The 27,805-nt window shown below is 36.1% G+C and overlaps 3 protein-coding genes across 5 annotated transcripts in view; 1 reads left to right on the forward strand and 2 right to left on the reverse strand.

Annotated features, from left to right (window-relative positions):
* The first annotated feature begins 293 nt into the window (after positions 1–293).
* ESP1 (hydroxyproline-rich glycoprotein family protein) lies at positions 294–10,205 on the forward strand. The gene is made up of 7 exons (XM_028197484.2): positions 294–531; positions 684–761; positions 7,490–7,528; positions 7,611–8,195; positions 8,276–8,368; positions 9,015–9,200; positions 9,679–10,205. Exons 1-7 carry the CDS (start codon positions 370–372, stop codon positions 9,802–9,804), a joined length of 1,269 nt encoding a protein of 422 aa, XP_028053285.2. The 5' UTR covers positions 294–369; the 3' UTR covers positions 9,805–10,205.
* A 557-nt stretch (positions 10,206–10,762) lies between these two features.
* On the reverse strand, positions 10,763–21,716 carry EMB1865 (CRS1 / YhbY (CRM) domain-containing protein). 2 transcript variants are annotated; one of them, XM_028197474.2, is made up of 9 exons: positions 20,619–21,716; positions 19,511–19,970; positions 19,303–19,433; positions 13,138–13,479; positions 12,717–12,873; positions 12,346–12,638; positions 12,141–12,200; positions 11,230–11,295; positions 10,763–11,076 (listed from the first exon to the last, which is right to left on the reverse strand). In XM_028197474.2, exons 1-9 carry the CDS (start codon positions 21,480–21,482, stop codon positions 10,963–10,965), a joined length of 2,487 nt encoding a protein of 828 aa, XP_028053275.2. In that variant the 5' UTR covers positions 21,483–21,716; the 3' UTR covers positions 10,763–10,962. The 2 variants fall into 2 exon arrangements, with proteins under 2 accessions (XP_028053275.2, XP_082722867.1); XM_082866741.1 differs by having other exon boundaries at positions 19,511–20,002; positions 20,603–21,683.
* A 3,945-nt stretch (positions 21,717–25,661) lies between these two features.
* ATSYTF (C2 domain-containing protein) overlaps positions 25,662–27,805 on the reverse strand; it is a 28,561-nt gene continuing 26,417 nt past the window's right edge. For both annotated transcript variants that reach the window (XM_028197465.2, XM_028197470.2), the window contains exons 12-14: positions 27,540–27,677; positions 26,957–27,259; positions 25,662–26,272 (exon numbers count right to left, since the gene is read on the reverse strand). In XM_028197465.2, coding sequence (XP_028053266.1) covers positions 26,051–26,272; positions 26,957–27,259; positions 27,540–27,677 — 663 coding nt within the window. In that variant the 3' untranslated portion in view covers positions 25,662–26,050. The remainder of the gene's footprint in view (positions 26,273–26,956; positions 27,260–27,539; positions 27,678–27,805) is intronic.

The raw sequence follows: 27,805 nt of genomic DNA on the forward strand, positions 1-27,805 counted from the left end.
TTTATATTATTAATTTTTGAAAGCTAACAAAGCCAACAAAACCAAAACACAATTAAATCAATTTCAACACTAAACCACAATTGATGTTATTTTTTGGAAAAAAAAAAATCGTAAATCGAATTTTGTGATTAATGTGCTAATGAATATTCAATAGTTTAGATGTATCATAAGAAAAAATTAATATTTTATTTTAAAATATGATGTATATTACTCTTATTAATAAGTTTATATTAACATATAATATAATAGAAAGAAAAATTTTAAAATTTTAATTATGCATTGAATTATTGTTTGAGTACGAGTAGAATCTCCCGTCAGCCTCATTTGATATTTGGGCCTGAGCTTTTACTTTCTTAGCCCATAAAACGGATGACCCAGTCCCTGCTATCGAAACTCTCTCTCTCTCCCTCTCTCTCTCTCTCTCTCTCACTCACAACAATGGCGGGAAAGGGGGCCGACGGCGAAGGGTTATCGGCGAACCTCGCCGGAATGTCGAAGAACCAGCTCTACGACATTATGTGTCAGATGAAGGCAAGTCTCGCTCAATTTTCAATTCAATTCAAATTTTCTTTTGTTTTCTTTCCTAATTTTCTGTTTTCCAAACACTACTACTAGAATTCTGCGAAGAGTTTCACCAATTGATCTTATATGTGCTTATTATTGTTCTTGCTTTCTCTGCGCAGACACTGATTGAACAGAACCAGCAACAAGCGAGGCAAATTCTCATCCAAAATCCTCTCTTGACTAAAGCTCTTTTCCAGGTCTCTCTCTAGGGTTTGTTTCAATTTCGTTTTTTAATTTCCTTCTTTATTGTATTCTTTTATTCTTCTTACATAAATTTATGCATTTTCAATTTTATGTTTTGTGACTATTATTTGTAATTAGGGTTCGGAAAACCATGGTGAATGTTAACAGTAGTGATAGGGCTTGATGTATATTTAGTTTCTTATCTCTGGGTAGTGGTCATTGTGCACTGGTGTCCAGACCCTGTGGTATGGGGTGCAACTCGGGCGGGTTCGGTCGGGTTGGGGGTTTGTCCAAGCGCAGCCCGAATTGTATTTGGCAGTGCCCAAGCCCGCCCAAGCCCGACCATGAACCCGAGCATTGCTGCCCAAGCCCGGACCAAGCTTTGTATTTTGAACTCAGGTTAGCCCGAATTGCCCGAAATTCACAAGTCCAGAAACCTGTAGGTAGACCAAAATTTGGATGTGTCCACATTTAGCAGCATTTGTTTTGAAACCTGTAGGTAGACCAAAACGTGTAATTAATTATTCAAAGTTATTTTCTGGTCACCAAATGAAACTCTCTGCTTGTGTCCACCAAATGAAACCTGTAGATAAAATACATAAGAAAGAATCAAACAACAAACTTCAACATCAAACTTCAACATCTGGTGCATAAATCAAACAACAACCACAAACACTAGTATATATAAAACTTCCACACAACAAACTTGAACATCATCAAACTTCAATACAAACTTCAACATCATCTCAAATGCCAAACATAAACTGAAAACAACAGTGGTTCATTATTTCATACATAAACTGAAAACAACAAAATAAAAAGAAGTGATCCAAGTTGCAGTCCAACAGAAACTTCAATCCAACAGAAATTTCATATTTTGATCTTCACATCTTCATCTCAATGCAATCATGTCCTAAAAAAAAAAAAGAACATAATTACAAATAACTCCAATAAAATAATACAAGTCAAATAAAATATTAAATTATTCTTACCTCGTGGTAAAATTTCTTTCAAACATTACTTGAACTTGATATAGAAAGAGTACCAATTTCATCCCTTATGGCTGCGAAAATTAAAATACTTAAGATAATATAATAAGATTTGTAAATTAAAAACAAAGCACAAGTGTAAAGACTAACTTACTTGACTCTAGTTTCTCAAGATCCTCTAATTTTTCTTCAACATCAATTGGACTTGATGAACTCCTTAACCAATCTTGTCCACAAATCAAAGCCTCCACAATTTTAGGAGTTAAAGAACTGCGAAATTGATCAAGCACTCGACCCTCGGTGCTAAATGCCGATTCTGAAGCAACAGTTGATATAGGAATGGATAAAATATCACGTGCTATGAGACAAAACACACGATATGTAGAAGCTTTCATTTTCCACCAAGCTAAAATGTCAAAGTGTTCGGATTCCTCTTCAAACCCATCTTCCAAATAACAATCAAACTCGGTTTTAATGACCACAGTTTCTTCAGCTTTCAAGAATTGATGCCAATCTTGTTTATGCATATCAACCCCAACACTTGAAACCCCAAGATCATCCATTCTAACATCATTTCCACCTTTGGAGACACCCACATCTTCCATAGATTCTAACACAGAGGTGGAGTAATGCTCATAAAGTTGCTTCATGATAAGCTTCACTTTTTCAATCATAGCATCAACATCACTAATGAAATAATATCTTGTGAAAGAAAACTTCACATACTTCAACTTGTAACGTGGATCTAAAACCACAGCAACAATCAACAAAGGATTAATCTTCTCGATGTTACAATACTTCTCAAACTTCAATTTCATTTTCATGGCCATGCTAGAAAAGAACTCGTTCTCATATTTGCCCAACTCAAGAGGAGAGCTTGAATCCTATTGGTCTCAAGAAAGAAATAATTAGAAGTCACATACTTGGAACCGGAGACACGCTTTGTTATCACATAAAAGTTCTCAAGGAACTTGTGAAGACTTTTAACTGTCATCCAATCCTCCTTCGTCATAACATTCTTAACCTCAATTTTGAAACACACATCCTTCTCCTCCAATCTCTCAAATACTAATTGATATTCAATTGCATTGTTTAACATGACATAAGTTGAATTCCATCGTGTTTGTACATCTAAACACAAAGCCCTCTTATCCAAAACTCTTTCCTCCTCGGCACATTTTTTGAACATTTGCAATCGAGATGGGGAACTCCTCACATATTTCACATAATCTCTAAGAGCCAATATTGAACTCTTAGCCTCCTCAATTCCATCCCTCACAATCAGATTTAGGATATGAGCAAAACGCCTCACATGAAAAAAATCACCATTTAATAACAACCCATCCCTCTTAACAAGCCTCCTTTTTAAACTTAAAGCTGCTACATCGTTGGAGCTTGAGTTATCTACCATAAGTGTGCCTAATTTTTCTAGTTGCCACTCTAGTAAGCATGTTTCCACAGCTTGTGCAATTACCTCACCACGATGTGGACTTGGAAGAACACGAAAATTGATAATTTTTTTTTGTAACTTCCAATCAATATCAACGTAATGTGCTGTGAGACACATGTACCCAAGGTTTTGAATGGAAGTCCACAAATCTGTGGTGAGACAAACTCGTGAAGCTGAACTCTGAAAGATTGCTTTCAAAAGTTTCCTTTCAAAATTATAAATTTCTATGCAATCTTTGGTGATTGTGGTTCTTGAGACAATGTGAAATTTTGGTTGCAAGGCATTCACAAACCTTTTAAAACCCTCTTTCTCCACAAAACTAAAAGGCAGTTCATCAATGATTATCATACAAGCAAGTTCCCTACGACAATGTTCTTGATCAAATTTCCAATTCACAATTTGAGATTGACTATCAACTGTTGAGGAGAAAGACAAATGTTGTTGGGTTGGGTCTTTATTACCATCATAATAAGAGCATTGCTTAAGGTGTCTCCAAAGTGTGCTAGTACCTAAAACACTTGGACAAGCAAATTCACGTCCACAATAGGTGCAATTTGCTCGTTCTGCTTTACTCTCATTAGTTTGTTTAATCTTTGTAAAATGATCCCACACTAGAGATTTAGATTTATATGGTTTCTTGCGCTTACCTTCCTTTGGTTTTGCACCACCCCCAACTGGATCTTTCTCTTTGTTATTCTCTCCATCAGTTTCCCCCATCATGTCTGACATACAATCTTGCAAGGGCTTCCTCTACACTGAAAAAAGAAAGATAATGATATTTACAAACATGTATAACATAACCAAAGAAACACAAGAACAAATATTTACTAAATAGTATACATATATTTATATATATATATATATATCAATTGGGAATCAAACACAAGCAAGCAGAGCACAAGCTTGGTCGGCTCTGTTTTTTTTTATATAAATATATATATATATATATATGTGAATCAAACACAAGATTATATATATAGAAGTCACAATCTTGCAAGAGCTAATTATGTATATATTTATTAGCCTAAATTTTATATATATATATATATATATAAAATGGGTAATCTGCTTGGTTATATAAAATGGATAATCTAACTTATGTATATATTATATACATCTACCTGAAACCCACGCCTCTCAACACTACCCAAAAGCCAAAATCACTTTCATCATTCTCAAAGTCCAAAAACAGTGGCGTCAACATCATCAATTTCCCTCCCTTGTCATCCATTTTTTAATTGCCACAAACATCATCAACCAAACCGAATGTCAAAAACAACAACAACAATGGTAGTACATGCATCGACAAGAAACGAAGATCAAAACTACCGCCCAGATTATATATATATATATAAATCAGTTACATATTCCTGATGCAAGAACAAAGAAGGAGGAAGCTTACCTAAAGCGAATCTACCAGGGCTGAAGAAGGAGGAAGTGAAGGTGGAGATCGGGGACGATAGGGTTTTGCAGATTAGCGGAGAGAGGAAGGTTGAGAAGGAGGAGAAGAACGATACTTGAGGCAGATTAGCACCGTTCTTCAAAGTTCTTCAAAGTTGAACAAAAAATGAAATGAGTCTGAGAGAGAGATAAGGTAGGTAGGGTTTTCTTTAGATTTAATCTGAGGGTACACATAAAAGATGCTAATCCAACGGTGAAAGACTAACCAAAAAAAAAATAAAAAATAAAAATTAAGAATAACTCTTTTATTTAATTTATATATATTATATAATTTATATAATATATTAAATTCAGTTCGGGTTCGGGTTCGGGTTCGGGTTCGGCCATTGGTTCTGTCCAATCCCGGCCCGAATTACAATTCAGGCATCAAAAATCTGCCCAGGCCCGTCCAGATTACAAGATGTAGTTGCCCAAGTCCTAAAAAAACTTGGGCTGGGCTCGGGTTGCTCGGGTTGAGCCCGCCCGAGTTGCACCCCTACCCTGTGGCATGTGTGTCCTTGTCTTGGTCCAAATTCTCATCTAAAATCCTCTCTTAACCCTAGCATGTTTAGTGGGATTATAGTGCAACTATATATATGTAGTAACCGTGCTTTGGAGGGGCAGCCCTTTACAATTTACAAACAAATAAACAAAAAACGTTACATTAGAAGACTGATTGTAAGTTTTTCAGAGGCCACAAACCACCCTAGTCCTTTCTTGTGTCCACCAATGTTCATAGTATCTACCTTAGCTCCCATCGTTAGTGTCTACGTTCAATGAAATCCACATATTATCTTCTCACAGCATCTCCATGCTCTCTCTCTCTCTCTCTCTCTCTCACTCACACACACACACACACACACACACACACACACACGGAGTTACTTCTACCACCATAGACCATCTCCAACCCAGACTCAAATCTTTCATCAAATTTAAATTTGATAAAAAATTGGTGAAAACGGTGTTCCAACCGTTTCACCATATTGGTATCAAATGAAGGGAGTCATACTTTTTTCATCAAATTAAGAGCATCTCCAACGGTTTAGCAAAATTTTCACCAAATCTGAGTAAAAAAAAGTTGATTTTCTTGATCTGATACGCGTAGCTCCAATGGTTGTGGTTACTGTAGTGTGCATCAAAAAAGGAAAGGGACATCCGGTGGGTCGACCGGTTCAAATTTTTTTTGAACCATTTGAACCAGTAATTTGAACCATTTGAACCAGTTCGGAGGCCAATTTTTGCATGAGCCGGTCGACCGGTTGGTCAACCGGGTGGTCGACCAAGGGGTCGACCCCGTAGTGTAAAATTTTCACAAATTTCTGCTTTAACGGCTATGCACAGTGAATTGGTGAAAGGAGCAAGCCGTCTTTAGTTTGGTGAAACGTTTGATGTTTTCTCAATTTGATACTGGTTCGGTGCAACTGTTGGAGCATAAAAAGCAACTTTTTTTCATCAAATTTGAATTTGATGTTGGATTTGGTGAACGGTTGGAGATGGCCTAAGGGAATGTTTAACCTTTCATCAAATCTAGTAGGTGACCGTTGGTGGATGACTGACTGATCAACCGGCTGGATGACCGGTTGGACAACCGGGTACGATTGGATTGGGAAAATTTTGAAGAAAATTTACACTAGGCTAGACAACCGCCCAGACATCCTCCCAGTCATTCTTCCGGTCGAGCGGTTATTTGATAAAAATTGAAAATTTAGCATTGAAATGCTTAGTATTAGATGAAGTTTTTAATCCAAATCTTTACTCAAATTTAATGTAAAAAAAGAGTAAGCGTTAGTTCATCTTTGTTTTCATCAGATTTGAGTAAAAATTCCATTTGATATCAAGTGCTCCAACGGAGGATTTTGAGCTTTCATCAAAACACTAGTTGGCTGCCAGACGACCTGGTGGATGTTCGGCTGGTCGACCGGCCAATATATTTTTTCACAAATTTTTTGCCTAAAGATGGTCATCCGGGGGACATCCACCCGGCTATGAATAGTGATTTGATAAGAGCTTTAGGCGTTCTCAATTTGGTGAAAGATTTTTTATATCCTCAATTTGATACTAATTTGATGAAATCATTGGAGCAAGAAAAATGTTGTTTTTTCATCAAATTTAAATTTAATGAAAGAATTGATGAACCATTGGAGATGGTCTTACATCATTCCCTTATCCTCATATTTCTTGCACATTCCATTTTAATCATTGTAGCATTGTCCAATACACGTTACTTGCCTCGGACTCGTTGGGACATGTGTTCTACACATGTCCTATGTTGGAACATATCATAGGCCAAAGTTGTGGGGATAGAGTGTGGCTTTTGGCTTCATTTTGGGCTTTAGTTTCTCCCCCTTTTAAAGGGGTCTCGCTTTTTTTTATCTCAAAAAATTGGAAGCTTGTTTGCATCTCACAGTTTGTTTTTTTAGCACTATTTGTTACCTTGTAGAGGACTCCCGGTCCTCCTTTGTACCTTTTTTTTGCTTCAATAAAATTTCTTCAGTTTAAAAAAAAAATAAAAAAATTTGCCATAGGATATATTTTGATTTTAAAATGGTGGTTTGGTGGTCAAGATATAGTGTTTGAAATGGAAACAAAAGGGTGGAAATTGGAAACAACAACAACAACAACAACAAAAACTTTCCTTAGTATGTTCAATCTTCTATGTTTCTAATGTGTGCCTTGTTTTTCATTTGAGAGAGACAGAGAGCATGTATCCTTGAAAATATCAGTTCCCCCTCCCATCTTGTTAGTGCTCTTATTTGCTTCCATTTATGTGGGTTTTATAGACTTTTTGATCCAGACTTATAGCTGTCAATTGTTTCTTTCGCTGCTGACCATATTTTCCCTTATTTGTGTGTCCCATCAGGCACAAATTATGCTTGGAATGGTGCAACCCCCTCAAGCAGTATGTCCTCTCCACCTTTAAACTCTTCTTTTAGATTTGTATTGTTGCATCTTTTTAAGTAGTTGTTTCAATCTGTGTCTAGATTCCAAATATCCAATCAACTGTAACGCAGCCTCCTACACAACAACCAGTGCAGCCAGCTCAGCAAACAAATGTTCAGGCTACTCATGCATTGCCAGGACAAAATGGCTTGCAGGACCAAACTAGCGCGCCTCAGATTCCAATTCCTGTAAGAAAGCAACATCAAAACCCACCTGTGATGCCAATCCCATCTACTTCTGCTCCTCCTTTAAACCTCCAATCCCAGTCCTTGCCATCACATGCCTTACAGTCAGTACAGCAGCCGAAGGGACATGTTAATGCCCAAGCACCACCAATTTCACTTCCACAATCCTCTCAAGTTCCTAACATTTCTCCGCTTCCAATTCATTCTGTTTCACAGCCGCCTCCACTTCAACCCTCTCTGCCCACTGGTTCCACCCAGTTGCAGCAACCAATACAGACAAGTGGCATTATGCATCTGCCGCTGCAACCCCCACTGCCACCACAACCGAGACCACCTTCAATGCCGGCTTTCTCTCACCAGATTCATTCACAAATTGGGCAGAACCCTGGTTTCCAGCACTCTGGTCCACCTCAGCTGCATCATTCACAGCCCATGTTTCATGTAAGCTGGTTTATGAAGTTCATAGGTTAAGCAATTGAGTTTTAACAATATTGGAATTAATTTCTTATTGAATTATGCAGTTAGGTAACAAACCTCCACCTAGCATGGGGCCTTCATTTCCGCAGGGACAGCCCCCACTTCCAAGTCAGCCACCACCTCAATCAGTGTATCAGGTATACCATCTCTCTCTCTCTCTCATAAGTATTTGAATTCAACTAAATGTGACCGTGCTAAGTGTGTCAGATCATTCAGGACTGGATAGCCTGAGGAATGCCTAAATTCTGTTGCTTTTACTGCAGTTTTCTGATGGACTCATGACCCTGTCCTTGAACTGGGGCTGATTGATAGAAATTTGAGTCAGCCTCACTATACCAGCTTACATTGTTGCATGTTCAAAGTTCATGCTATCCTTTTCTTTTTACAATAAAAAACTTAAGATTGACTTACAATTCTGTGGAAAACATGTTTTTATTTTCATTTCTTATAAAACCTTAAACTAGGGTAGCTAATCGAGTAAAATTGCCCTGCTAAGCTAAACCTAGCCTTGAATTTTCTAGTTACCCAATGCTGATGATTATTATTGATCAATACATGAGAATTCTATTGTACTAACTAACCGTTTCCAAGGCTGATATATACAGTGAGAATGGTTTTTAACTTTATTTTAAATGCAGAATTGGCACTTTACATGCTAGTTGAAGTGATAAAAATGTTGTGACTGCAATTTGTTTGATGTATCATCAAAATATGCAGGCTCTGATACTTTTGTGGTTTTGGAACTTGACATTTACATGTCTGTCATATGCATGTTTCTTCCAGGTAGGAGGTTCACATTTCGGTACAGAATTCAACAGTCAAGTAGGAAGCTCCATGCAACCCGAAAGAGCGCCTGCTTGGATTCCCGGTCTAGCTGATAATGCAATGGGATCACAGCTTCCAGGACCACCACTGTTAGCTCCCGTTGGTCAGATGGGCCAGGGCAGTCAGCATCCTCGTCCCCCACCCGTAATTTATCTACTCTTTCTTTAATTTTCGTACCACCTTAAATTTCATGATTTAACGAGGCTGATTTTGTTTAGGATTAGGATGAAAGTGCCAGAAAGTGTCTAAATAATAATAATAATAATAATAATAATAATAATAATAATAATAATGGAGTTTGTTTAGCATTAAAATGGTGGAAGAAACTACAAAAAAGTTAATTTTCTTGTGTGACCCATGTTTAGCATGGTAACTAAGTTTTTAATTTCCTGCAATAAACCTAGGAAAATATATGAAAATTTTAATTTGTCCATGCAAGGGGTTATGATTAAAATTCCAAATTTCTCTTTATCTTTTTCTTGCAAAATTTTCATCTTAATCAAATGTTTGCAAGAAAAGTTGCCTTCCTTTCGATTTCTTTTCTTTCGCTTCACTTTCTACTTTCTACCCTTTTTTTTTTTCTTTCTAATTAAACGAAGCCTAAGATTTATTGATTGTGCAGTTGACCCCAGAGATGGAAAAGGCTCTACTTCAGCAGGTCATGAGTCTCACGCCAGAACAGATTAATCTCCTCCCACCGGAGCAAAGAAGTCAAGTGCTCCAGCTACAGCAGATGCTACGCCAGTGAGCTGACCCAAAAAAAAAAAAAAACAAATTGTTTTCCAAAAACATGTGAGGCATTTACCTCTCTTTCGCTGACACTGCAGCAGGAACAGAAATGCCATCTCCATCTCCTCCTTAAGCTTATCAAAACCAGCCTTGGTCAAGTCAAGAGATTTGATGCTGTCACTCAATACATGTTGATTTTCTTTTTCCTTTTTTTATTTTTATTTTTAATGGTTTGCTCTGCCTCCTTTTTATAAAAAAATTGGCAGCTTCTGTAGTTGAGGTTCTTGTTAATTGCATCCCCTGGAAATTTTATTAACCTCATCTTATTTTTATTTTATTTTTTGATCCGATTATTAACCTCATGTTGTGTTAAATGGATTTTTGAATAGATATGAGAATACATTTTGCTCTCTTGCTCTCCACATCATAAGCAGGACGGACTTAGATATTTTCTCGTCTGTGAGAAGCATATGGGCCCATACTTGCATTCATGCATCTCATTAGCATGTCAAAGTTTGTAGTATAAGATGAAATATGTGAATGCCAAACGTTTCTGGGTAATAATTTTGTGTGTAATTTTTCTCTGGGTACTTGCGGAATACATGCGCAGTTGAAAGGGCAGGAAACACTCAATAGGTCATTGAAGAGGAAGAAAAAATTAAAATATATATGAATTTTTTTATTTCTCTTATTTTTTTCTTTTTTTGTTCATCTCTACAAATTCTTAACCCCATACCATGGCTATCTCTACACAACTTCCAGATTTTCCTAAAAAATCTAAAGCAAATAATGCACACATACAAAAATTCTCATTGGAATTTATGTTTTTAATCATCATGTAAACTTTAAAATACAGAACTTATATAGAATGTGGCATGCATGCTCTGGATCCTTTCATTTGAAACAAACGACTCATCAAGCAAAGCAACTGGAAATTAATATCCCATAAAATAAATTAAAAAAAAAAAAAAAAAAACTTGAAATTAATATTTAGGATTATTTTAGAAGCTTATTCATTATAACAAATCAGTTGTTTTGTGTAACATTGTATAATCTAAATGGATTAGTTCACTTCAAAATGTATCCAAACATATACACTGAATGAAAATCTACCCCTTATCCCTTAATAAATTTATAAAAAAAAAAAAAATAGGAATAAAATCGTCATATTTTTCTGCTAGAAGGATGATTGTGGTTCTCCAAGCTCAGCAAGTGATTCAGATTCTTCATTTTCCCAATCACTGCCATCTTCATCACTATCAGAACTAATCTGGGAAGCTTCAACTTCACTCTGCATGTGAGAAGATATTATTTCCTTGTTATGGTCAAACAAATATTTCCAAGTGAAAATAGCACTAAGCGAATGAAAATGGGCAGCGCCTCCAATACTGTAACCAAGTGACAATAGTACTAATCTATGTAAATGCAAATCGTAAGAACTCACTTGTGTGAACTCCAACACATGATCCTCTTTCCAGACATTCTCGTCCTCAATATCATTACAATCACCCTAGGGACAATTAGGAAGAAGATTTTCCATTAGTATAACTTCTGAAATGATTTTTGACAAAAGTCCAATAAAGATGATAGAAATAATAAATTGACGAGTTAAAGAAGCCATTATTTCACAACAACAAATTTTTGATATTTGCATCACTAAACCACAGGAAGAATCAAATCCACAACGGCTGCCTTCATTATCAAACTATATAAAATCAAATAAAAATAAAAAGCATTCAAAGGCGATAAACCCAATCAAGTCAATTCCAGAACTAGAAAAGCATTCTCGCTATGCCTATTCCATAGAAGGAGCTTTTATAGTAAAAGTGTTGTGCTATGTCCACAATGCATCTCACTCATTATGGTGAGACCTTGTATAGGTCATATCCACCTAGGTGTATGCGTTAAGATCTAAAAAAAATCAGCAGGCATATCAAACGTTAATTTTTGCAAGCAAATCATTATTTTGGTGAAAGCAGTCTACTGTGGACTTCTGAGTAAATTATGCTTGTGATGTACGCTTAAGCTGGATATAAAATATGGGTTAATTACACATTACCTCCCTGAAGTTTAGTCAAAAAACACATCACCTTTTGTCTTTAAAAAGAAAGTGGTATAAAGACAAAAATTGGATAAAAAAAAGTAACAGCAATATAGACCTTCTGTAAAAATTTGTGAGAAGTTACACTTCAGTCCAAATCACATGTGGGTTATGTGTACATTTTTTAACCAAATGGAGGTAAAGTGATTTCGGTCAAACCAAAAGGCGGTAAAATGTAATTAATATGAGCATCAATACAGCCTGCTGTGTCTGCATATGTGCACATTTAATTGAGTAGGAAAATTACCACTTACCATTTCAATTTTCATTTGCTCTATGGTTTTCTCTAGTTCAGCTATGTGCTGAGTGAGTGCCTGTAAAATATACAGTAAAAAAAAATAATGTGAAGCGGAGAGAATAGTTAAATTGATATTGGCATGGATATTATATACAACAATATCATCATGTATTTGATAGAACATATGAGGGCATAAAACCAAAAAAAAAAAAAAAAAAAACCTCGTGTCGCTGCATTGCTACTGAACGCTTCAATGCTTTTGACTTTGTTAGAAGGTTTCGTGGCCTCATGCTAATGGGTCGCCGATAATTCTTTCCACGATAGTAAATAAGAGCATGACCTTTCGGGACTCTCTCTATTGCAACTAATATTCCACCGCTTTCGTGTTCCAATAATCTCGCTGTTTCCTCAACAAAAGCAAGGTTTTTTTGTTTGGATATCAACTTTACAAGTTCTCTATGCTTCCAATGCAAATGCATGTTTTCAATAACACCATCAAAAACACCACGAATGCCTGGTGGACCCACATAAACAAACCATTAGTTTTCAGTTTAATATATAGAGTATTATAGATGAAATGAAGTCAACTCACCAAGAGGCAAGTATGCCTTCATTCTTAATCCAACCCTGCGAAACATAGACCGTTCCTCCTCAGTGATTGTTTCCTGGTCATCAGAAGGACCAACAGGAAGCATTGATGCTTCCAGCTTAGCTAACATTCTCTCCGCTCTGTGAAATTTGGCCTGGGCCTGTTCATGCATTCAAATCATACCAAGTCAAATTTAATTGAACCATTTAATTACTCAACAAGAATGACTAACAGGAGAATCTAGGCTCTAATGTTTGCCGAAATGACGTCCTTAAAGCATAAATACAAAAAGTGAAACAGAATGATAATATCAAGTAGACAAACCAGCTTTGTTCAATTAATAAAAGCAACTGGCTTTATGCACAGAACTACAGATTGTTGCAAGTACTTTTCAATCATCAAAACTTCAGAATGACATACTCACAATGCCTAGTTTATGTTCCATTCGCTTGACTACCCTTGCACTCTTAGTTCTTGAAGCTTCTTCTATCATCTTACCATGTTCTTCAGCAGATATTTCTCTTCCCCATAGGGCCTGAGCCTCATAAAATTCAGCTAGAGTACCTGCTTGTGCCTGTCCATCTTCAACAACTGAAGCTGCTTCTACTGTCACATTCCGCACTTTTTCTTCAACATCTTGAATCTGTTTAGTCATTTCCTGTCTTTCTTCTAAAACAGCAGCTACATTTGTTGGGACAAAATCTTTTCCACGGTATATGACAATGAAATATTTGTTTCTAAGCAGTAAGACACCTCCTGTTAGATTCTGTGATAGTTCAGGAGTCAGATCCAGTATGTCTCAATTGATGATAACAAGAAGTGATATATTCTTCTACTTATTTTGTGAAAAAAGCATATTTTATAATGTTCAAGAAACCAAAACATTTGAACACTGTTGGTTTTAAAATGTACTGGTGTCATATATTGTGATTTTGATCGGAGTTTGCCTAATCTAATAGTTGATATTGTTGTACTGTTAAAACCTATCACCTACTTCACCCACTTAAACCTACTCCACTAAACCTAACCCACTACACCACTACCACCTCACCTACTCCACTAAACCTAACCCACTACACCACTACCACCTCCACTTCACCTACTCCTCACCTACTACACTCACCCTCTCCTATATAATGAGCCACTCACCATTTGTAATATCAAAAAACATACATCAATCAATAATATCAATCAATACATAATTCATTCTCTCTGTATCTCTCTCTATCAATTTATTTTACATGGTATCAGAGCTAAGTTAAGAACTTAGTATTTTTCGCTTCACCGGCGGGCGGCAACCTCACCTTGGCCGCCCGCCGGACCTCAACCTAGTCCGCTAAAATTCTCTACACATACCTTCACTCTTCTTCACCACCTCGCCGAAGCAAACCCAAAATCCCTCTGGGACATTTCGTCGAACACCATGTCTGCAACAATGATGGATCAAAACACACATTCCGCAGCATATTATTACACCATGGCAACTGCTCTATCAAGATTCTTCTCTCTCTGGCGGTGTAACGTGTACACTAGAAACAAGAATCTATGCCTCGGTGGCTGGAACCTGGTCAGGCATCTCACCCCTTAATTCATTCTCGCTAAAAAGATCCTCCTGAATGGGTACATCTTTTAGCTGCTGGGATGATATAACATTTGCAATGGCTCTTCTAGCTGCCGATGCCTGATCATCATCAACCACCTTGTCGTCTTCTACAACAGATTCTTTGGGTACCACAGATAAGTCATCTCCTTCCCGTGGGGGAGGAACAAAGAAGGGTATCTTACCCCTCTGCCAATCATGGAGGACCATCTTTGCTGCAGTCATCAAGTCAGGTTCACCACCCCTTAACAGTTTGCCTGATAATTTACATAGCTGAACAAGAAAGTCATTGTCATCCTCCCACTCCTTTATCTTATATGCCCTTTCCAAGTGCTCCCTTTTCACACGTTTATCACTGCTCACCCCATGTGATCCACTCTACCACAAACAAATAAAATAAATAAATCAATCAGCAAATGCATTGCACCTCCTCGGGCCACCCAATTCCCTATTCTTATTATATATATACTTTTCCCTTTTCACATATTTTCCACCCATTTTACTTTTCTTCTTTTACTTCTTTATTTTTTCTTTTCTATATCTGCTCACTCTCTCTCCTCACTTTGCATCCACCGCCCAAACTTTTTTTATTATACAGCTTAATTGGTGCACTCCTTGTTCCCCACTTTCTTTCTTTTATATATATATTATATTAAAAAAATAAAAAAAATAAAAAAATAAAAAATAAAAAAAAAATAAAAATAAAAAATACCATATTGATTTCCAATATATTTTTCTTATTTCTTTCTTTATTTTTGTTTCACATTATTTTTAATCTTTTTCCAATTCCATTCATACCATATCGTTTTGCACAACAAACCATATTTTATTCATCTCAGGGATCAACCCCGATCACAATTTTACACCAAAAAAAAAAAAAAAAAAAAAAAAAACACCACCAAAAGCTTTGTTTTCTTTTCTGCAGCCGGCCACCCACCGACCTCACTTCTTCGCCTATTCCGCCGGTCTCTTCTTCTTGCCTCCGTCCTGGGCGGCCCTTGCCGGTGTTGCCTCCGTGTTTCCTACTCCACTGGGCATGATCACTACTCCCTGCTCCTCCACTGCAGCAGCATATGGCAGCCCTCCAAATCGGAACATAACGGTGGCCTTCCGCTTCAGCTCCTTGTTTTCTGTCTTTAGCACACTTATCTCTGCTCGCGCATCCTTATACATGCGTTGGAGCAGAGCCAGCTGGGAGTTTAACTGTTGCACCTCATTTGTCCTGCTCTGCAGCCGGTGCGACAAGTTTGTGACCGCAGTCATGGTTTCCACACATGACTTCAGAGTATACTGATTGGCCTCAATATCAGTTTGCACCGCCATTTTTTGCTCCACCGACCGCATCGGAAAGTTCAACGGAGCAAAACCAGAGGTGTTTGGTTGAGGTTCACTGGCCACCGCACCAGTTATTTCTCTTGTGGACTCGTTTAGTTCTGGAAAGAGCGTGAGCAGACCACGGGAAGAGGAGGCCAGGTTCTGGGTAGCTGGACGGGAAGAAGAGGCCATGTTGCTAAGTGTTTCAGAGACGGGTTGGTTAGGGAGTATTACAGAGTTTCTCTCTCAGCAAAGGAAGAGTTTTTTCAGAGGATTTTCAGAAGTTTTTTGTCTGCTTCAGCCTCAGCATCAACCTTGGTTAAATAGCCAAGGCAGCCACGCGTATCGCGCGCCACTTGCCGACAAACGGGCGCGCCAGCCAAGGCCCTCACGTGCCTCGCCATCATATCTGGCACGCCTTTTTATGGATTGGGCACGCCTTTTGAAAGATTAGGCACACCTTTTGAGGGTGCGACTTTTTAAGGGTCCGACAAGACTCTGTAAACTGTCCCGACATAGATTCCGGTTAGTTTCTACAAGGGTCCGACAAGACTCTGTAAACTGTCCCGACATTGATTCCGGTTAGTTTCTACAAAGGTCCGACAAGACTCTGTAAACTGTCCCGACATTGATTCCGGTTAACTCCTTCATGGGTCCGACAAGACTTTGTAAACAGTCCCGACATTGATTCCGGTTAGTTTCTACAAGGGTCCGACATGACCCCATAAACTGTCTTCTACAACGGTCCGACATGACCCCATAAACTGTCTTCTACATCGGTCTGACACCGCCATCCAGTGTCCTCTACACCGTTATGACACCACCATACAGTGTCCTCTACAACGTTATGACAACCCCATACAGTGTCCTCTACAACGTTATGACACCACCATACAGTGTCCTCTACAACGTTATGACACCACCATCCAGTGTCTTCACCAATGGTCTGACACGACCATACAGTGTCTCCTATCCTCTTTTATTTTTATGTATTTTCTTGTTTTGTAACTCTCTCCAAACTCAAGTTGGTTAGTTCCTATCCCCCTTGAGTTTGCGGGGGGCTGTTAAAACCTATCACCTACTTCACCCACTTAAACCTACTCCACTAAACCTAACCCACTACACCACTACCACCTCACCTACTCCACTAAACCTAACCCACTACACCACTACCACCTCCACTTCACCTACTCCTCACCTACTACACTCACCCTCTCCTATATAATGAGCCACTCACCATTTGTAATATCAAAAAACATACATCAATCAATAATATCAATCAATACATAATTCATTCTCTCTGTATCTCTCTCTATCAATTTATTTTACATGTACTTTACAAATACACAAAATGACATACTATATTTGTGTCAATTAAATGCCTATTCATCATTCAAGTGCATGTGCCAATTATAGTTTTAGAGGCTCAGGTATACCCATCACAAAAGGACCTCTTCAAAGATTGGAGCTGTTGATAGGTTCCATGTCAAGCCAAAGAGTAGCTTTCCAACAAAGACAAGAAAACCTAAGGGGGGTACAAATAAATAACTCCGAGACCTTGTATAAAGACATTCTAATGCTATTATAAGGTTAGGGCCTACAATTTTTTGAGATCTGAAAGGGCAAATATAGAACTTAAAACCCCACTTTGCTTGGTTTGAGTTTTCAGAAAACACTTTTCAGAAAATTTTACTATTTTGTTTTTCATATTTTTTTATTTTCACTAATTTTTTTTAATATTTCACGCAATTTTAAAAAAAAATTTAGATAGACCTAATATAAATACACTTAAAAAGCATAATATTTATGAAATTTTTAAAAAAAAATCACTAAATACCAAAAATATTAATAAAAACAAAAAATTAGTACATTTTTTGTATTTTGTATATTTATTAATTTTTTTAAAAAAAATTTCACAAATATTTTACTATTTAGATACATTTAAGTAAGGTGCATCTAAAAAAGTAAAAAAATTACTTAAAATTTTAAAAATATTCACTAAAAACAAAATAAAATACGAAAAACAAAATACTCAATTTCCAAAAAACTAAACTCAGAAAACTGAAACCAAACACACTGAATAATACTTATTTATTTATTTATTTTTAAGGTTAAAACCCAATATTAATGCTCAAAAAAAGTCACTTTGTGGAATTCATGCAATTGGATGCCGAAGTTCAGGAGTAGATTACCACATGATTGTATTATGGAGATCCACTACTCAAATTGCATGACAATGACAATGAAACATTTTGGTTTTAGGACCACACAAGAAGACATTTTGGGACAAAGAAAGTGTTCGTTGTAGTGTTTCGACTTTTAAATTATATTTAAATTAGAGATAGCAAGTTGCTAGATTGATTTATTATTTATTTGTTAGGTATTAATAATCAAGGATATTAAGGTAATCTTTAGTTGTGTTGTAAATGGATTAGAACGTGTCTACAGTCATCTTACAAGTCCAGCTATGTTTATTGAGTATTTTATGTGGTTTTATTAGTCTAGAATATTCTAATTTGTTAATATAACCTAATTTTAAGCCAGTCCTAACCAAATTAGAAGTCTATCAACCTATAAATATCTATGTAATTATTCTATTCAATAGGAATGAGTTTTAGAGAGTTTATAATCAAGTTTTTATGATTCTCTCTCTCTCTCTCTCAAACTCAATTCCTTTGAAATTTATGGTGTTGTCAGTAAATCATCAAAAAGCTCAATTCAAATAGATAATGCTCAATTTTCCTACTTAGGCTTTGTTTGGGATAAACTTTTTTAGCTTGGCCTTTTGGCTATTTTAGCCTGGCTAAAAAAGTTCTATTTGTGATAAACTTTTGGCTTTTTTTGTAGTTGATTTGATGGTTGTGAGAGAAAAAGCAAAATGATTATTGTTTAGATGTGACATTGTCTTATTGGCTAAATTAGCCTATTTTGTCTTTTTGTTAGCTAATTTAATCCCAACCCATATGCCAAACGGTAATCTATTCATGTTTGTTGGTTAGACAACTCTATTAAATGTTTTCATTATTTTGAACTTATCTCAACAACCAAATGCTTAGAAATATGCAATTCAAAACGACCAAAAAATATGACTACCGCCCATTGCTCAGTCCTGTCGAGATTACTTCCTTATCATACTTCAAAGTTCAACCACTGATAATAATTCCTATTCCTCTTTCAATTTTTTTAGAAGTAAAATGTTTTATAAATTGAGACACAAGGATGAATGCATTGAAGTCTGAATATTGAAACAAGGGCTAGCTGTATCCTCCTCATTTGGGGTAGACAAATTGCTAGGTCATTTTAGTTGTGAACCACAAAGCAAACCCACTCCTGAACTAGGTAGAATAATGGCCAGCCAAACTTCAATAGGTTTGGTGACATTTTGACCCAGCTCAAAACAAGCACCAACAGAACCTTAGTAACTAAGTTCAACGGAGCTGAACACAAAACCTATTTAACTTACTTTTAAGTCATTGATCACAAGTATAATTTGCAATTATCTAGACAACTTGTAGGGGCATTCCCTAAACATCTGTAAGAATTTTTCCAACTAACCAGGTGTAACCACAAAAAGTTGATACAAGTGGCACATTCAACTCCAATATTTAGTAACTTGCTTTAAAAGCAGTAGCTTAAACTAAGATAAAGATTCTTCACAAGCACTGATTAACACACCTTAAGCTCCTCAGCCATTAATTTGTTGTTTGTATTCTGGATTCCACGTTTCACAGCAATTTTCACAACTAGACTTTTCTCCCAAAGCTTGATTATAGCAGCTGCCAAACCCTGATGTTTTCTATTTCTCCCTAATGAAGGAGTTCAGCATGAAATTAATGTCAGAAATAAACATCGCAACCAAAACAAGTACAGATGGTGAACATACCAAGGGCAAAATGACAAGGAAGCGATTTAGCAAGTTTCCGTAAGTTAGTCAACTCTGCATTGGTTACTCGTGACCGCATTCCAGTAGGAAGAAGCCTGAAAGGTGTTTTGTAACCAGGAATTGTTTGAGGAAGCAAATCACCATCAACAGGAAGCATTCCAGTACCCCACCAATCCTCAAAACGTGGACCTAAACCATCTAGCAGGCCATTGTATTCAGCTTCTTCTTCCGTCAAATTCTCAACACGGTCTGAAATAGGCATTTTCGTCTTTTCCAGAATTGGAGAACTATTCACAATACTATTTATCTGATTGTCGGCAGAAGAAACATCTGGCACGAAAAGAGTATCACCTTCTCCATCCATTAGTTTTGGTCTCTGAGATGGCCCTTCATAATTACTTCCCCGGAACACCACCATAACACTGCCAGACCTCCATATAATCAATCCTCCAGTTCGACGCTGACCATCAGAACAGGCAGTTAGCAATGAGTCTGCAGTTAATTTCAAAAGGCTCTCTAACAAATAAAAAATAACAAATTGGAAAATAAATAAAATTGAAGCGTAAAATTATAATTATTTCGAAAACTGAGAAGATGTTCCCATACTTGTCAAAAACCAAAGGGTTGTTTGTGTTATTTGCCATAAATAAACTCTAACTAGACTAGCATTTGAAACTAGCAGCAATGGAAAACTAGCTGTTATGGAATTCAAACACAAGCTGTTAGGAAGAGATATCTGATTGCACTCTATATAATAACATCAGTAAACCAGAACTGGTTTCGTCAAGTTTAACCCAGAATAGTTGAACAAAAGAGTTTTTTCATGGCATCAGCCATCAAAATCAACAGAATAAATCTTAAGATTAAGACACAATTCATCTAGTAAATAACAAAATTCATTTTTAAAGACAATCAATAATACTGACTTGCTTTACAGTCAGTCTTTACTACACCACCAAGCAAATAAACAAAAGTTAGAGTTGGGTCTAATACACAAATTCAAAAGAGCCAATAGCACAATTCACCAATAGATAAACCTAATGAGAAATAAACACAATGTCTGCAAATAGTACTATAATTTCAAACACGAACCATGACATCCACAAACCTCAACAATCTCATGTGCGGTCTTCATATCATGAGCTAAGCACTCATGGAATTTAAGCCTAACCAACTCTGATTTCCTCCACTGCTCATGAATCTTTTCGAGGACCGCCCCAGTGACCCCCGCCTTGGGGACACTGATCCTCTCCCTAATTGTCATCCCGAGCCGCCTCAACCTCCTCAACTCCTCATCCTCCATCGTCAACTCCGCCAAAGTGGGCGCTTTCAACACCCTCTTCTTCTTCACTTGTTCGTCAACCACAATCCTCTCCTCCACCACCCTCTCCCAAGGCAACACTGACTCATCCTCATCCTCGCCCTCAACCAAAATCTTATCAGGTCTCACCCAATCTCTCCTCAACAAATCCCCCAATTTCTCGTCCCCAGTCAACCGCATTGCCCAATTCTCCTCTTCCTCCTCTTCCTCATCGTCGGAACCCAACCCTAAATTTCTCAATCGAAGAACAATTCTCTCAATGGCACTAGTCCCAGCGCCACTCTTTCCATCAAAATACCGACTCTGAGCTGCATCCTCAGCCTGATTCGAATTCTTAGAATTGGACTGGAGAGGGGGGTTCGGAGAGGGCCATTTGTTGAGCCAAGACGAAGAAGAAGATTTGGGTTTGGGTGGGACAATAGGGTCTTGGGTAGGGTTTTGGTTATGATGGTCCCAAGGGTAGTGATTTTGGTTGGGTGTGGGGTTTTGGGTGGGAGTGCGGAGAGAAGAGAAGGGTTTGACGAGAGAGAAAGAGGATTTGGGGGTAGTGAAGAAAAGGAAGCGGAGGTGGAGAGAGGAGAGGGAGTGAGAGGTGAGTGAGGTAGTGGTGCGAAGTGGAAATTCAGTTAATTTAGCGGTGGATATGGCCATTGTTATTGTTGTTGTAGTTGTTTTAGCTCGACCCAGTTTATAGCACGTCGTCGTCTTCTTCTTCTTCTTCCTCCACCTTCTTCTGTAACCTCATCGCACAGAGACACACGTAGAGAGAGTGAGAGAGAGAAAGAGAGAGAGAGATTTTCAGTTGGAAAGCGGAAGGAGATGACGATAAGATTTTACGAATTGGATATCTTCTTGCCGGAAATGTGAATGTGGGGAGTTTTTATTATATATACATTTTATTTGATTTTTTCTATATATTATTATATGTATTATAAAATTTTATATTTTATGAAAGAAAAAAAAAATTAATCGACAAAAAGTCCTATTGGATCACATATTATTTGATTGAAGGTTTTATTTATTTTTTTGAGATAATAAGGATATGAATTAAAAAGTCTTTGATACAGGTTTGATAGAGGTGGTTAGTAACGGTAACTCATGACAATAAAGTGAGCAAATAAGTGATATTGAACAGATAAATAAAAATATATATGACATTAACAAATAAATAAATATATATGTGATATATGTGCAGACATTTGAACATAGATAAGTTTGGAATAAGTATCCTTTTTGACCAACAATGTAGTCCTTCGACAATATAAATAAAAGTTGCATTTTTTCTGTCAAAAACGCAGCCCGAGGTGCGTTGGGATCCTCTAGAGTGAATTCCTAGAGTGATCTGGTAAAGTGAATTTATGAGAGCGCGGCACCTATCCCACTAATCAAACCAAGGGTTGAGATCAATCCCTCCCAAAACGACGTCGTTCCATCCCTTCCCTTCTTTTTTTCTTCTTCTCTGAATCTGACTAAAATGGTGAGAAAATCAACCTAAAACAAAGAAGAAGATCAAACCTAAAATCAACCCAAAAATTTACAAAAAACCTAAAACAACAAGAAAATCAACCTGTTTCTTAACCAAAACCAAAGAACAAATCAAAATTTTATAAAAAACAAGGAAAACTCAGAAAAATAACTATAATAAATTTCTTTTTGGGAGAGATTTGTTAATCAACTTGTTTCTTAACCAAAACCAAAGAACAAATCAAAATTTTATAGAAAACAAGGAAAACCTAGAAAAATAACTACAATAAATTTCTTTTTGGGGGAGATTTGTTCAATTACCAAAGGATCAAAAGATGTTTGTAAATAAATCATGCCTCTTTTAGCCCAGATCTAAGAAAACCAACCTTGAGGGCCACAAAAATCCTATGTTTTGTTTGTGCGCAGATCTAGGATATATATATATATATATATATGAGAAGAAAACCTCTTAGTCATCTTTATCAATCTTTGGACAGAAGCCTATCAGACCTCAAAACTCTGTCCCAATTAAACAACACAAAGTCCAACAATACAAAATCGATCCATCCATCAAGAAACCTTGTTATGTGGATCAAATCAAGCGTATTATTGAGTCAGCTCTCTCATATCTATCAAAAAGAGAAAGAAGACTGAAGAGAGAATGAAGAAGAGGAGAGGAAAGATCATGATTCTTTGGAGTATGGGGGGCAGGGCATCAGTAGCGGCACGTCGGGGGCGAGAGCGGGAGCGGGGATCCTTTTCTCTTATTCTCTCAGCCTTTCTCTTTCTCTCTCTCTGAAACCCAAAAATTTGAATTTTGATTTTTTTTTTCAAAATTACTCAGGCTGAATCTCAGCCATTGGTAGATGAGTGCAACACGTGTCGGCTATCCATGGATCACTGTAGGAGATCACTCTAGGAATTCACTCTAGAGGATCCCAACGCACCTGAGGTAGCTATAAAAGCTGGATCGGTATTTGGAAAGTTTGCAAAACGTCAAGTGTGAAATTACATGACTACCCTCATTGTTCCAACAAGTAGCTAAATGAGCCAAAAAGGGTCAAACAGTAAATTTTCTAAGCTGGGTGGGATATTTTGATCATTTTATTGTGACATGATATCATAAATAAATATTAACCCAAAAGGCAAAAAAGTAATTTTTTACCAGCTTTTCAAATCACTTTTCAAAAAAGTCAAAAAGCTTGGTTAAAAATCCCGTTTGGTTAGAGCTGTTGGAAAGTGATTATAAATTATAACTTAACAGATTGTAATTTATAGCTGTGAACATAAGCTGTTAATCTGTTTGGTGCAGCTATGGGTTTATAGATTTAAGCAGCAGAACAGTGTTTGATTGATAAACTGTAAAATAATTTTTTATTGTATAATTGTCCTTTTTGCCATTATATGATATAAAAATGATAATTTTGTCATTTTTTTTTCTCAGTTTTAATTTAAAAAAATTATTTCATTAATAAAAATTAACATAATTAGTATTAATTAGTTTCAATTTATATAAAAATTGACACATTTGATAAAAATGTAATGGAAGTATTATTGTAACAATTTTTTTCCATTATAAATTAATTAGTATCAATTAATACTAAAATTATTAATTAGTATCAATTAATGGCTTAATTAGTCTCAATTAATACTAAAATTATTAATTAGTATCAATTAATATTAATATTTTTTTTTCTTTTTTTTCTTTTCTTCTCTTAATTTTTTTTTCTTTTTCTTCATTCTATTTTATTTTCTTTAGTTTATAGTTTATTTTTTCAAATTAGAAGTGATGCATGGATGGGTAGATTAAAATTTAGAAAAATGTTGAAATACTAATTAAAATTTTCAATTTTTATTCATTTTAATTTATAAATACATGAATATTAATTGATATTTTTTTTAATTTATTAAAAATTGTTACAAATACCAATTAATACTTTTTAAATTTATTATTACAAAATTGTTACAAAATATACCAATTTATTAATATTTTATAATTTAATTTATTATCAATTAATGGCTTAATTAGTATCAATTAATACTAAAATTATTAATTAGTATAAATTAATATAAAATTTATTTCATTAATGGCTTAATAAAAAAACAATTTTTAGTATTAATTAATATAAAATTTATTATTATTATTATTAATAAAAAAATTATTATTCTTCTTCGGCAACCCTTTCTTCTCGGTAATCCAGCAAAAGCACAGCAACGACGTGGCGCTAGGGTTTACCGAGATCTTTACCAAGCTTTGGTTCACCTGAAAGAGAGCTTTACCGAGATCACTTTTCCATCAATCGCGATGGGGGATGAAGGCACAGTGGCGACGTGGCGCTAGGGTTTGAGATCGCGACGGTGGAAGGGAGATTGTGACAACATACAAGGGTTTCAGATCGATCATAGACACGCTGAAGAGAGAGATCTGCCGCAATCGCGAAGAGAGAGAGAGAGAGAGCCAACTTTTAACCATCTTCTCAAGACACTCTAATATCTTTTTGGCAAAAAAATTATTAAGTTTAGACCTATTGAGCGCCAAAAAAAAATTATATATGTGATTGTAAGAAAAAAATTAATGGCTATAAAAGATATCATAACCAAAATAATAGATGATAATCAAAAAATTCTTAAATCATGATCAAAATAATATAATAACTAACATCCAATAAGTCATAACTAACACCCCTATAAATCATAATCAAATACTAAAAAAATCGTAACTAAATAATACATATAATACACACCCTATAGAATTTTCCTCAAAAAATATCATATGAACATATCTATGTAAATATATATTTTCTATTTTTAAAAAGGATTTTCATTGCTTGAAATAGAAGAAATTAAAGTGGAATTTGATAAGGAGGGTTTTTGACAATTTACTTAAAATATATTTAAAAGTGCAATTCACTTCAAGAAGGATTAATTTGTCCAAATTAACACATCAAAGATGTTTTAAAATGCAATTGTCAACGTGTAATATCAATTTGAGTGAGTTACATGCCGAAAAATGAAAAAAAATTCAATTGGTTTCGAAAAAATGTTTAGATATACAATTTGTCACGGGAAAATATAAAAAAATACAATTAGATCATATGAATTGCAACAATTGATTTAAGTACGAAGGATAATTTGCTCCAATTAAACTATATAAGGGGCCAACTACACATTTTAGTAATTTGTTTCAATTAATTTTTCAAGGGACCAATTGTATTTTTAACCCTCTTTCACAAACAATTTATCAACCACCCTAATTTTGGCATCAAACATGTAGCACTAGTAGAAACTTGGTTTAAATTGATAAAATTGCCTAAATTCATCGGAATGTCCAACACCAAATGTTCCAAGAGAACACAATGTTACATATTGAGTATGGAATGTTACACAACATAATCATTTTATTATCGAAATGGAAATTTATCTGTTGTATTAAGTATTGCACATATATATATATATATATATATTTCATTTCTAAAACCCAATCCTTGTGGCACAGTTTTGAATCACGAGAATCGGCCTCCACTTGTACACACAAAAAATTATTAATAATGATAAACAAATAGGAGAAATATGCCTCTCACCTCTCCCATATCCTATTGTACATATTGGTACAACCTTTTATCTGCATACATTATTAAATTTGCACAGCAAGACAAACCACAACAGTGCCTCTCAATTTGTATTCGCTTTCTATTAATACCGCCTTTTGTGCAAGTAAAGAAAGGGCATTGTGGCGGAAATTCATTTTCACCGGTTCAGTTGCTGGTAGATCTTCTGCTCTGGGTGGGCGACGAGTTTATGATTTCCTGGCCAAGCTCGTTTATCTTGTTCAGTAAAAGCGTCTGCTCAGTCTCCAACTGGACCATGTACTCTTCTTGCATATCATGGAGGCTTTCTAGCTCACTCAAGGATGCAGAGAGTCCGTCAACATTCGCATCCTCGATTATGGATTGAAACTTGATCATCATTTGTTTCATCTGTTAAATCAACCCAAATTGATCAGAATTTGTAAAAAAAAAGCATTTAGTAGAAACTAGCCTCCAGACTTGCTAACAAAAGGAACACATTTTTGTGATAAATATATCATGAAGCATGGAGAAACACAAAAGCAATAAGTCTGTAAAATGCAGTCTGTTGGGGTGGTGTGAATCCCATAAAGTATTGAACACTAAAAACTCGACCACAGATCCAACTTTCGGAGCAATGGTATTTTTGGTGTTTCACAGTTCTGTTATGTTGCTCTAATACAATGTATATATAGTTGAAGTGATGCATCTTTTTAAACTGTATTTTAACTTTTTTCAGATAATGAAACCACAACGACCATGGACGTAATCCTATTTTGGGATGAACCACATAAATATTTTTGTTCTCGTGTGCATGATTTAGATTCTTATGTTATTCTTGTTTGTGTTTCGTGTCTCATTGTCCCTGATTATGTGTATCAATTCATAACGTAGTCTTCACTATTTATGCCAAAAAAGTTGGTCTACCTTGTATCATGGATATAGTAGATTAACTAGCAAATGGTCGCTTTGGCCTATTTCACGAATTATTTTGAAATGTTACGGAAAAATTTAGAACTTCTCAATTTGCACTCATGAGATGTGGCACTAATCCATACATGAAAGGATGTATAATAGATCCTCAAACATTCTCACCTGGCTAGAGATTCGGTGTGCTTTAGTTGAGGGTGATTCAGAGTCCAAACTTGGTCTCTTCTCAAATTCTGGAACTTTTCTTGTAATTTGAATATGGATCTCTCCCCTTTTTACTCCTTGAAGGGGTATCCACTTGTCGGATGTCTGGTTTGGAGGCAATCTCTGATATTCTACGACGCAATCACCGATGCTTGATGTTGGCAACAAAGCATTGTGGTCTTTCACATGCAACACCAAGGGACTACCATCATCGGGGAATTCGAAGGTTTGGTGCCACTGAGGATTCAGAGTTTTATACATAATCTTCAAGGCAAGGAAAAGCAAGGCAAACTGATTAAAGAAATTGTATACATGCCTCCAAATTAAGCAATGTGGTGACTGGCAAGAATCGATTGAAAGCTTAAAAAAATGTAGAATAGCATGGATATGTGAAAGTTGAATCTAATATGGGCATTGTCTATCACACCACCATATGAGAAATGTGAACATGGAAATATGGCCAATGATAAACCGTATGGGCTCTGAAAAGAATTTCTTTCCTGTAAAAATAGTATTATATATGAAGAATTGCCATGTCACTAACCTTTGTTTTTCTCTTCGTATTTCCATAATTTACCCTCACATATGGATCACTTGTTCCTCTGAGATCGGCAGCAACCAGGTCTTTTGCTTCAATGAGAACAAGTTCAATCAACCCACTGCTTGACCCAATGCTAGAACCCTGAACAAACAAAGAAAAGTAAATTAAAGTGCACACTCTTAAGCTTGATGGCAAGCTCTAATTGAGCATGGCTCAGACAACTATTTAGCAAAAAGTGCTTATTACTTGGCTTGGTCCGAAAGGCACCA

This window comes from Camellia sinensis, chromosome 4 (assembly GCF_055761805.1).
Source record: "Camellia sinensis isolate YWXY chromosome 4, ASM5576180v1, whole genome shotgun sequence".
Lineage (NCBI taxonomy): Eukaryota > Viridiplantae > Streptophyta > Magnoliopsida > Ericales > Theaceae > Camellia > Camellia sinensis.